This window comes from Aotus nancymaae, unplaced genomic scaffold (assembly GCF_030222135.1).
Source record: "Aotus nancymaae isolate 86718 unplaced genomic scaffold, 86718_ANA_hifiasm-v0.15.2.pri h1tg000038l, whole genome shotgun sequence".
In the NCBI taxonomy this organism is placed as follows: Eukaryota; Metazoa; Chordata; class Mammalia; order Primates; family Aotidae; genus Aotus; species Aotus nancymaae.
The window spans coordinates 2,300,035-2,312,080 of NW_026988452.1; the positions used below are offsets into that span (position 1 = coordinate 2,300,035).

General features: G+C 40.3%; 1 protein-coding gene across 2 annotated transcripts in view; it reads right to left on the minus strand.

Moving 5' to 3' along the window:
• Positions 1 to 581: 581 nt before the first annotated feature.
• Positions 582 to 12,046, minus strand: part of CTNNB1 (catenin beta 1) — a 42,364-nt gene continuing 30,899 nt past the window's right edge. For both annotated transcript variants that reach the window (XM_012460130.2, XM_012460132.3), the window contains 8 exons: positions 7,430 to 7,533; positions 7,007 to 7,345; positions 6,577 to 6,735; positions 5,021 to 5,140; positions 4,355 to 4,505; positions 4,148 to 4,269; positions 2,864 to 2,924; positions 582 to 1,885 (listed from right to left, as the gene is read on the minus strand). In XM_012460130.2, the coding sequence (XP_012315553.1) occupies positions 1,677 to 1,885; positions 2,864 to 2,924; positions 4,148 to 4,269; positions 4,355 to 4,505; positions 5,021 to 5,140; positions 6,577 to 6,735; positions 7,007 to 7,345; positions 7,430 to 7,533 (1,265 nt within the window). In that variant the 3' untranslated portion in view covers positions 582 to 1,676. The remainder of the gene's footprint in view (positions 1,886 to 2,863; positions 2,925 to 4,147; positions 4,270 to 4,354; positions 4,506 to 5,020; positions 5,141 to 6,576; positions 6,736 to 7,006; positions 7,346 to 7,429; positions 7,534 to 12,046) is intronic.

Sequence of the window (12,046 nt, forward strand, 5' to 3'; positions counted from 1 at the left end):
AACAAACACGTCTTAACAGGTCTACTTGAAGAGATGAACTAAGCTTGTCAGACCTACCACTGGGATGATAGGACCATCTGGCAGATAGATAGTGTGAAAGGCTCATTCTGGTTCTGATTATGTTCAGATAAACGTCAACACTTAAACCTATTTAATTATTAGTTCAAAGTGGAGTTGAAGGAATTCCCCTTTCCCAATGAGTCACACTCGTGTGAGGCTGCTTCAGGTCCAAATCCAGGTAGTTAGTTAATATTATTTCATTATTACCTAAATGGAATGAAACTATCATCAATCATCTGAAGGGGACTGGAATAGACATAGTCTGGCTTTCTCTCACAAAAGCCCAGAATTAATCATCAGTGTGCAAGGCAGAAACACTTTATTTGGGGGGCTGCAATGTAACCCAGGGCCAAATGCTAAAGAAACCTGGCAAATCTCACCTAGAGAAGGCAGGCCCTCTCTATCAATCAATCAATCACTACAACAAATTACTTCACTATGTATCTTCCTCAGCATGGAGCTGAGTTGTTGGATAAAGTAACGTCACAAACCATTTAATGACAAGAAAAAAAATAACACAATCGAATGAATTAAAAGTTTAATTCTGAACCATTTTTTATAACCGCATTTTCTCTTGAAGCATCGTATCACAGCAGGTTACAACAACTTTGGGATAAAAGGCAACTGGTAAACTGTCCAAAACAAGGTTCCAAATAACACCTCTTACTGATTTACCCTACCCATACATATCCCAAATAAAGTTTTTGATCAAAAACATGAAATAGATCCACCTGCTTATTTTAAGCATATTAAAAAGGAAACTAATTGGACCATTTTCTATTTATCTATTTTATACAAAAAGGCTACACAATGTTACACTTTATTCAGATTACAATTAGAGTGATTATGAATTAGTGTTCTACACCATTACTCAATTCTTAAAAATTAGAAATTGCTGTAGCAGTATTCACTATAACTTAACACTACAAGAGACTTAAAAAACTAACAGTTACTGCAAAAAAAAAAAAAAATTAAAAGAGCTACTTCAAAGCAAGCAAAGTCAGTACCATTACAGATTTTTTTTTAAAAAAAAATTTTTAACAAGCAAGGCTAGGGTTTGATAAATTCCATCTTGTGATCCATTCTTGTGCATTCTTCACTTCTTGAGTCACTCCCAAAATCCATTTGTATTGTTACTCCTCGACCAAAAAGGACCAGAACAAAAAGTTTACGTCAATTGTTCCCATAGGAAACTCAGCTTGGTTAGTGTGTCAGGCACTTTCTGAGATACCAGCCCCACCCCTCGAGCCCTCTCAGCAACTCTACAGGCCAATCACAATGCAAGTTCAGACAATACAGCTGTATAAAGAGAGAAAGGCTGCTATTAATGTTTAAAACAGCAAATGTTACTCATTTGAGTATTAAGTTGCAAAAGCTGTGGCAAAAAACATTAACGTTAATAACTTCCACACATGATCACATAACAACCAGAAATCTGAGAACATTCCAATGTTCCAAGACATCTCCTTTCAAAGTATATACCTGTTTTTGTGGCAGATTTACAAATAGCCTAAACCACTCCCACCCTACCAACCAAGTCTTTCTGAAGTTCTGTAGGCAGAGTAAAAGTATTTCACCCAAACTGGCTTTTTAAAACTTCTTACCTAAAGGATGATTTACAGGTCAGTATCAAACCAGGCCAGCTGATTGCTGTCACCTGGAGGCAGCCCATCCATGAGGTCCTGGGCATGCCCCAGATCTGGCAGCCCATCAACAGGATAGTCAGCACCAGGGTGGTGGCCACCCATCTCATGCTCCATCATGGGGTCCATACCCAAGGCATCCTGGCCATATCCACCAGAGTGAAAAGAACGATAGCTAGGGTCTAGAAGAATCAGGGTGGCAATGAAACAAGCCAGAGAGAGGAGAGAAACAGACATAGACGTTAACACTGAGGTTAGGGCATCCAAAGTTTAGCAGCAAACTTGTCAGAAAACAATGCTTTCTAGCCTCGAATTTCAACTTATAGCTTTCTTTAGCCAAGTAATGACTCACTGCTGGACCACCCATGAGACTACACAAATAATGTCTGTTTCTATCAGAGCAGCACACCAGCAGGGCCGAGTCACACCATCAGTCTAACCCTGAACACTCTGCATTTACCCATCAGACTTGGGGTTCCCAAGGAGGAACAGCAATGACTTCTGTGACCACCTAGGCAGTGAGAAGTCATGGGAAGAGGATCAAGACAATAAATAATGAGGTCTGGCAGGTGTAATCTATCTGATGAAAAGTCCAAGTGACTCCCACAAAAGTACTAAAGAAACTAAAAGCAGCATTTCAATTAAACCTCAACATATTTTATCTTAGGTTGACATGTATTTTTCACAGCAAGAATCCTGCGCTTTAGTGGTTTCATAATTAGGTAGAAGCAGATGAGGTTATAAATCCAAGATAGTTATAGTTGTTAGTGGTCTACCCCATCCTCCACGTTCATTACCGAGATTGGAATTAACTTTTCAAGAAATCCCTGATAATGCAGCTATGTAGACAAAGGTACTGTGAGTCGTCTGGCCAAAGAGAATAGAGAGCCAGGTAAACTGCAGCACCCTGCACAGCAGCGGCCTGGCAGCAGCGTGTACTCGGTGGTGGTGTAGTCCTGCTGCTGCTCAGTGTGTGGCTCTGAATTCCCTGTGCTCCATTAGAGATACTGTTGCTGACTGTGGAATTTAAGAACTGCTTTTAATGGAAGCCACTACTTTTTTGCCAACACTGGTTTCCCAGATGAGCAAAGTGGCTCGTCTGATAAGGTTTTAGAACTTTAGCTTGATCTGGAGTTAATCAAGAAATATGAGACACATACCATCCTGGCGATATCCAAGGGGCTCTCCCTGGGCACCAATATCAAGTCCAAGATCAGCAGTCTAGAGAGACAGGCACCAGGTAAGGAAGAAGAGAAAGTAAAAGTACTCTCATTTTTTTTGAAGCATACTTTCAGATTGCAAAAGGAACAAGTAACTCCAACATTACAGAAATACTTAGAAAATGAAGTTCTTCAAAACTCTACCCCTCAAAGACATTTTTTTCTCTTTGCTCCTCATATTAAAAATACTCACTGACTTGATCTTTCAACAAGTACATATTAAGCACCCACTATGTGCCAGGCACTGTTCTACATGCTGGAGATATAGCAGTTAAAAAACAGCAGGCGAAAATGCCTTCCCCCAACAGGAGCTGCTGAGAGAGAGGATGTGTTGAAAGTTTTAGCCTGAGCAGCTGGACAAAACTGGCATTAACTGAGACAGAGAAGACAGGTTTGTGGAAGGAGGGTAGATGGGGAAAGTTAAGGGCTCAAGTTGGAACCTGTTAATAAGACGTGTATTAAAAACCCAAGTAACACACTACTCACTGGTAATTTGCTCTGTTTTTCTTTTGAGTTGGGAGTCTGGCTCTGTCACTGAGTGCAGCAACCCCTGGGTTCAAGCAATCCTCCTGCTCCAGCCTCCCCTGTGGCTAGGACTATAGGTATCCATCTCCATGCACAACTAATTTTTAAGTTTTTTGTAGAGATGGGGTTTTACTATGTTGCCCAGGCTGGTCTTAAACTCCTGGCCTCAAGAGCTGCGTCGTTTTAAACCTAACAATCTCTCTTTCCACTCAACAAACATAATCCACTGTATGACTAGGACTGTGTACCATCACTGATCACTATGGAGTGGATCAAATAAACTTCCAGGTGGTTCTGGTTTTATTAGAAACAATGTTTCAATCAACACCCCTACGGAGGACAAATACTGAAGACAGATTCATAGCAGAAATTCAAGTAAAAAAGTTTCATTAAAGTTTAGTAAAAACTGACAAACTAACTTCTAACAGTGTTTACCACTGCCTCCTTCCTTACACCCTTTTGAACAATCTTTAATCTGGTAACATCTTTCATCTTTCTTGTGAACTTTAATTTTAATAGTACAACTTGTTTGTAATGATTCTGAATAGGTTCTTGAGCAGTTGCTAGACAGCATAAAGAAGAATACTCAAGCCAGGGCAACAGTCAGTGCAAATGAATGTGTACTGTGTTTTGAGAGGAAAGAACAAGCTGCCTTTCCCGCTCTAGGAAACTACCCGATAACTGCTCACATTTCCCTACCTCATTCCAAGCCATTGGCTCTGTTCTGAAGAGAGAACTGGTCAGCTCAACTGAAAGCCGTTTCTTGTAATCTTGTGGTTTGTCCTCAGACATTCGGAACAAAACAGCAGCTGCATACGTCGCTGAGAAACAAGGACAAGGCTCTTGAGGAAAAACTGAGACTTCGGTGTACACATCTGCTAAAAGCTCTGGTTCCGTTTTACTTACCCACACCTTCATTCCTAGAGTGCAGTAACTCTGTCAGAGGAGCTGTGGCTCCCTCAGCTTCAATAGCTTCCGCAGCTTCCTTGTCCTGAGCAAGTTCACAGAGGACCCCTGCAGCTACTCTTTGGATATTTTCAATGGGAGAATAAAGCAGCTAAGGAGAAAACACAAAACCTAATTAAATCTAAAGCTAGAACATGGCAAGCAGCCCACTGTGGTGCAAACATTCCCAATTCAGAGTGCAAGAGGCACTCACAGTGTAGTAAATAATATTCTCTGAATTTTATGCCCTAGGGGGTTTAATGCTCTAGAGCATTAGATTTCTAAAATATTTTTTTAGCTATGAAACTTTTCTTCAGAGGCAACTCTGATTCATCTGAGATTTGGAAAACCCCAGAATTGGTTTGGGGCCTATGCCCTGCCCCTGGCAGCCCAGGCCAGCTCTCCCCTATCCAAAACTAGGCACCTGTAAAAGTGAAATGTGAAGTCTCCTCCCTCGTCTTGAGGCTCTGGTCTCACTGTTTCTCCTACTGACCAAAACAATGAAGGAAATTTTCATAAAATTAAATGTTGGTGCCCCTATTTTGGTCTCTAATTTTCTGAAATTTTATTAATCATTACGATCTGGAAATTTTATGGACATAAAACATAGAACACTTCACACATTACCTGCACAAACAATGGAATGGTATTTAGTCCTCTGATGACAATTCGGTTGTGAACATCCCGAGCTAGGATGTGAAGGGCTCCAGTACAACCTTCAACTATTTCTTCCATGCGGACTCCCTCCTACCAGAAGAAACAGGGTTAACAAATAGAGCATTCTCCTCTGTAAAGTTTCGGAACTTGAAAGGCTTTGCATTCTGAGAAACAATTAGACTACAGTTATTTACAGTATATACCTGAAGTTCCCCATAACTTGCGATTAGTTCAGGAATGAAGGAGGATTCCATTAAGTTGAATGTCACTCCTGGTAGCACTAATTCCAACTAGCAACCCCCACCCCCCTCCATACACAGTACAACAGAGCTTCCCATATAGCACTGAATCCAAAAGACAACTTTCCTACTGTGGGCACCAACTACTCTGGGTAAAAGGTTTATAAAAAGAGAAGGTGAGAAAGTAATGCTCAGACTACATCAACGTTTCTCTTTTACATCCCTCCTCTATTTTTGTACATCTTCCATGTATTTGGTAAAAACTTTGCCAAGTTTTAGCACCAACTGCTAAAACTAACTGAGTTGCCAGCAGAAAATCCACTCCTCACTCTTCCAAGACACTTCAGCTGACAGCCTCATGTATAGGAGAAGGAAATTAGCTTTTGCAATATGCAAGTACCATCTGTTTCTCCTGTTTCTGTATTTGAGTTTTAAAAGGGGTTATGATTCTGCTACATTTAGCAGCTTTTATAAATAATTTGATTCTTACACGTATACAAAAACTCCTTTCTTCCTAGAAAAGATTTTAAAAAGTGCCCCTCACTATGAAGTCACCCCATGGAGATGGGCCAATACAAACAGTAATAAATGAAGAAAGCGAAAGCCCAGCGTGAGTAACATCCACAGAGCAACCAGCAAAACGAGATTCCCAACAGCTGGTAGGCTACATCTTTGTTTTCTAACCTAATTAAATAAGGTTTTAAAGTCTTGAGAAATCAGAAGTGTCTTTATACTTTTAATGAAGCTACTTTTAAGACTCAAACTTAGTATCAAAGCTTGAGACTGAGATTATTGTGGGTAAGAGTCCAGAAATGGTACTACTTATTTTTGAAATAATGTCAATACTAGATTCTTCGGTCTATGAAAAAAGTTTAACCCTCTCACAGAAAAAATAAAACAGACTGCTAAATATTTAGTTAAAATTCATGATGAGGCAAGGGATAAGAAGCTCTGAAATTAGACTTGGACTCTACCTCTTCTTAAAAAAGTGGGCCTTTGTGTAGATTAAATGAGAACACTGCATGAAATGCCTAACCCCACAGTAACCCAACCTTTTTAAGACTGACCATGTGAAGGACGTATCCAAGGAACTATCACTGGGGCCACACTATGCCTTATCTTCTCTGCAGCCACAGAAATGTGCCAGTTTTTTTTTGAAGCGGGGGTGGGGGGGGCGGTCATTAGCAGCCCTTCTTCACAGGAAGAGGGATGGGGGGACCAATGATGAAAGAAGTTCAGGAGCCTTTGGATTTATGCACTCCTTTTAGATAGCCAGGTATCACCTACCACAAATTGCTGCTGTGTCCCACCCATGGATGTACGGCGCTGGGTGTCCTGATGTGCACGAACGAGCAACTGAACTAGTCGTGGAATGGCACCCTGCTCACGCAAAGGAGCATGATTTGCTGGACAAAGGGCAAGATTTCGAATCAATCCAACAGTAGCCTGAAAAACAGAAGGAAGAATTGGCATACAACTCAACAAAATCATTTTCTTAGCCAACAATTCCCACCACACTAAATCTACTGGTAACAACTGAAGGTGGCTGTGACTACACAAACATTTCAGAATCCTCCCCCTATCGCAGCCATACTTCCTACTTACTTAGGAATACAATTCCTATTTATTGATCACTACGGTTGGACAGCCATCTAATAGCTAAAGGTGCTTCATTTTCAATTCTGCAACAAAGGTAAATTCTACTTTGACAATGTACCTTTATCAGAGGCCAATGGGATGGTGGGTGTAGGAGCTTAACCACAACTGGGAGTCCATAGTGAAGGCGAACTGCATTCTGAGCCATCTCTGCTTCTTGGTGTCGGCTGGTCAGATGGCGAAGAGCACAGATGGCAGGCTCAGTGATGTCCTCTCTGTCACCAGCCCGAAGGACAGTACGCACAAGAGCCTCTATACCACCCACTTGGCAGACCATCATCTTGTTCTTATAATTATTGCAAGTGAGGTTAGAAAGAATTCCAGCTGCGCAGGTGACCACATTTATATCATCTGAACCCAGAAGCTGAACAAGAGTCCCAAGAAGACCTTCCATCCCTTCCTATGGAGATAGAAACAGATGGTCAGTACAAGTACATACTCATCTTGACTCTATTCCCACGGCACCAGTTTACTCAGAATTTACCTGTTTAGTTGCAGCATCTGAAAGATTCCTGAGAGTCCAAAGACAGTTTTGAACAAGACGTTGACTTGGATCTGTCAGGTGAAGCCCTAAAGCTTGCATTCCACCTAGAAAATTAAAAAGGATATAAAGCAATAGTCATTAGCCAGAAGTTCCTATCAACTCTAAGTATCTTTTCTAGTGTTAGAAGGTGTCCTTCTTCATTTCCAGAGTTACCTTCCTTTCTCCTAAGTACTTTATGTCCTCTCATTTTCTAGAATGTTGCTCAGTTTCTCTCGCTTTGCCAGTTTACCTCACTACGGACAAACTGTCAAATAGCTACTGTTCCTTTCCTAAGCGGAAAAAGCCTTTGTTATCTCCACTGTCCCCCTTAGGTAATATTCCTATTACTTATTTCTTTTCATCCCTTCAATCATTTTGAAAATATTTATTCAGTACCAGGTCCTGTTCTGCACTGGAGATACACCAGTGAGCAAAAATATTCAAAAGTTCCTACCCTCAGAATTTATGATCTAGTTGAAGAGGCAGACAAATATACAATTAATAAATTAAAACCATACGGAGTATGTCAGGTGGTATTAAAGTATTATGGAGGAAAATAAGACAATGGAGTACAGCTACAGTTTTAAGTAATTAGGTCACCTCATATGAAGATGACATCTGACTAAAGCAGCTAGGTAAATTCCTGGGGTAACAAGAATCCAGAAAGACGGCATGAAACCACTTACTGCCAGGGACTTTATACAATTCACTGACTACAAAACATGTTTTCCCAAGGTTCACAACCTTCCATCCTTTAGGACCCTTAAATGAGGGACATTTACTCTGGAAAAGGCAGCTATACATACTAGATTAACTTTACCCACCCATCTTCAATTTAAATCACTTCTGAAGGTAGTAAGAGATCCTTTTCCTCATCCCCTTCTTCATCTTTTAGGTCTGTTTTATTTCTTCAGATGAGGTCTATTTGCTGTAATTCTTATGATACCCTGAACTTCTCCTTCATAGTGTTTATAATGACTGTAAGTTAGTCAACTTTCCCTACAAGACAAAGATCATCTCTATTGGGTTCCTTTCTCATAGTAGCTCCAGCGGCTAATAGAATGACCTGCGTATGACTGATGCTCAGTATTTGTGAAATGACTACTTTCTTTCCCTCATTAAGACTTCATTCCCTCCCTTTATACAACCATTAACTTGAATGGATTTTAACCCGAGATGTCCATCAGAATGGCCTACAGAGACTTTTGAAACACACACATTCTGCAGTTCTAGGGTAAAAAAGTGCCATGCAGATGACTCTGGGGCCCTGCTACCTCTCCTTCCCTGCTGCCCTTATCCCTATATACTAGGAGGGGAACTTCCAAGCTCTAGCCGGCCTCTCTTGCATTCACACATTTCCAGCTACCTACTGACCTTTTAAGTCGCTTTAAGTCAGCTTCTTAAATTATTATGTTCAAAAATTAAGGATGCCTTCTGAAGGTTCCATTCATCTTCATGGCCCCAATGTCCCCCCAACAAGCCATTTTGGTTGCTCCCTTAGCGCCTATATTACATTCTATGATTCTTTCAGTGCCGTATAGTTCTAAAACCAAACTATTTCATTCCTAAAAACCTGTAACATCTCAGCAGTCTCGTCTTCTAGCTTCTGGCCATTCAAACTGTTCATTTATACAAAGCTACTATTAGTATTTTAAACACATCACTGTGGTGCTTTACCATTGATAAACAACCGTCAAAATGTCTCAGCATCTTTTTGAGATAGTAAGTAGACAATTCTTTAGTATAACCTTGAGGAACCGTTTAGAATTCGAACCCCACCTAGCCTTCCAAACTGACCAAAGTATTCTGTATCTGTGGCTCCAAAGCGGGAGTAAGGCATGAATAAACTCCATGAATAGTAAATATCTTACAGAAACCTAGAAAGTCCTGAATGTTATGACTCTGCTTACCTAACCTTAACCTCATCTGATACCAGGCCATCCGCCTCATTACTTACTAAGTTCTGTTTATGCAGACTGTAGCACCTGGATCTCCACAATCTCTTTCCTTCTAAGGCAAGCTTGTCCAACCTGCAGTCCATGAGCCACATGGTCCAGGACAGCTTTGAATGCAGCCCAACACAAATTTGTAACTTTCTTAAAACATTATGAGATTCTTTTGCAATTTTTTTTGGTTTTAGCTCATCAGCTATCATTAGTGTATTTTATGTGTAGCCCATGATAATTCTTCTTCCAATGTGGCCCAGGAAAGCCAAAAGACTGGACACCCCTGTTCTAAGACATAACACATGGTATTCCTCTTCTCTACCTGAAAAACATTTAACCCTAACTTCTCATACAGACAAGAGATAGGTTCCTTCTCATCCTGCAGTCCCATTTAACATCCCTTTTTCAAGGAGGCCCCTTCCAGCTCGTCTAATCAGCCAAGTCCCCTCCCTAACTAATTCTTACCGCTATTTGCTGTTCATTTCTCTCATAACATTCAAATTTATGAATACTACATATTTTTAAATATTTTTGTCACATCCACAAAACAGTAAGAATAAGCACAGGGACCCTATCTGTTGTGTTACCCATGTATACCACGTGCCTATTCCATTTCTTAAAATACATTAGATGCTATGTTCAGAATGAACGAATGTAAGAATAACCCAGAAGAACCTCAAGATTCCTGGGCTTCCAGTCCCACACATATCCAGCTGTCTATAGTCCTTCCAGTCACTTCATATCAACACTATGAGACTTGATGTCAAAATTAACACTCCAGAGATTCTGATTAAATAAATCTAAAAATCTGTATTTTCAGCTTACACTACAGGTTACTGCTGAAACAGCTGACAGAATTTACATTCCCCTCATTCTAATATGAACTCAGCCACATTTGTCTATTCCCAAGCCTATGGTTCCACTGCCAGCAGTTACCGGGAGCAATCATGTCTTTCTCATAAATTCCCAAGTAAAATTACTCTAAGTGGGAAAAATGCATGTTGCTAGCCCTATACTTTACTCCCAACCTTTTCTGCCATTAAATACCTTTATATTTTTCCCTCTTTCAATATTGATTTGAGGCTTGTTTTGAAATTCTGGGTAAATGTTGTCAGTGGGTTACTGAAAGGATAAAAAATGCTAGGTAGCTAAAGAGTATTTTCCACAAACACACACACACACCCAACACAAGAGGCCCTAGTACAAACCATCTATTTTCCCCAATTGCCAACATACACAAGATACAAACTACCACATACAACTTTACTCCTTAAAAATACTTAGAATAGAAAAAAACCTGTTTTTCAAACGTAGACCATCTATTAACTGAGAATACAGAATATCAGGGCAAAACACTGCATATAATCAGGCAAGAGAAAGAAAGAAAACGCATCCAAATAGGAAGTCTCTTTGCAAATAATATGATTCTATACCTAGAAAACCCCATAATCTCTGACTAAAAACTCCTTGATCCAATAAACTTCATCAAAGCTTCAGGATATAAAAATCAACGTACAAAAGTCAGAAGCACGTTTATACACCAACCACATCCAAGCTGCAAGCTAAAATCAAGAATGCAATCCCATTTACAACAGCCACAAAAAGAATAAATACTGGGGCCGGGCGCGGTGGTTCACGCCTGTAATCCCAGCACTTTGGGAGTCTGAGGCGAGTGGATCATGAGGTCAAGAGATCGAGACCATCCTGGTCAACATGGTGAAACTCCGTCTCTACTAAAAATACAAAATATCAGCTGGGCACGGTGGCGCGCGCCTGTAATCCCAGCTACTCAGGAGGCTGAGGCAGGAGAATCGCCTGAACCCAAGAGGCGGAGGTTGCGGTCAGCCAAGATCGCGCCATTGCACTCCAGCCTGGGTAACAAGCGAAACTCTGTCTCAAAAAAAAAAAAAAAAGAATAAAATACCTAGGAATACAGCTAACCAGTGAGGTGAAAGATCTCTACAACGAGAATTACAAAGCACTGCTCAAAGAAATCAGGGATGACACCAACAAATGAAAAAACGTTGTATGCTCATGGATAGGAAGAATCAATATTGTTAAATGGCCACACTACCCAAAGCAATTCACAGATTCAATGCTATTCCTATCATACTACCAATGGCATTCTTCACAGAATTAAAAAAAAACTATTTAAAAATTCATATGAAAACCAAAAAAGAGCCTGAATAGCCAAAGCAATCCCGAGCAAAAAGAACAAACCTGGAGGCATCACTTTACCCAACTTCAAACTATACTATTAAGATAAGGTTACAGTCACAGCATGGTACTGGGATAAAAGCAGACAACAGACCAATGGAACACAACAGAGAGCCCAGAAATAAGGCCGCACACCTAACAAGTTAACAAAAGCAATGGGGAAAAGGCTCCCTATTCGATAAATGGTGCTGGGATAACTAGCTAGCCACATGCAAGATTCAAACTGCACCCCTTCTTTTACCATATACAAAAATCAACTCAGAATGGATTAAAGACTTAAATATTAAACCTAAAACTATAAAAAGCCTGGAAGATAACCTAAGAAATACCATTCTGGACATAGGACCTAGCAAAGATTTCATGACGAAGATGCCAAGAGCAACTGCAACAAAAACAAAAATTGACAAATGGGACA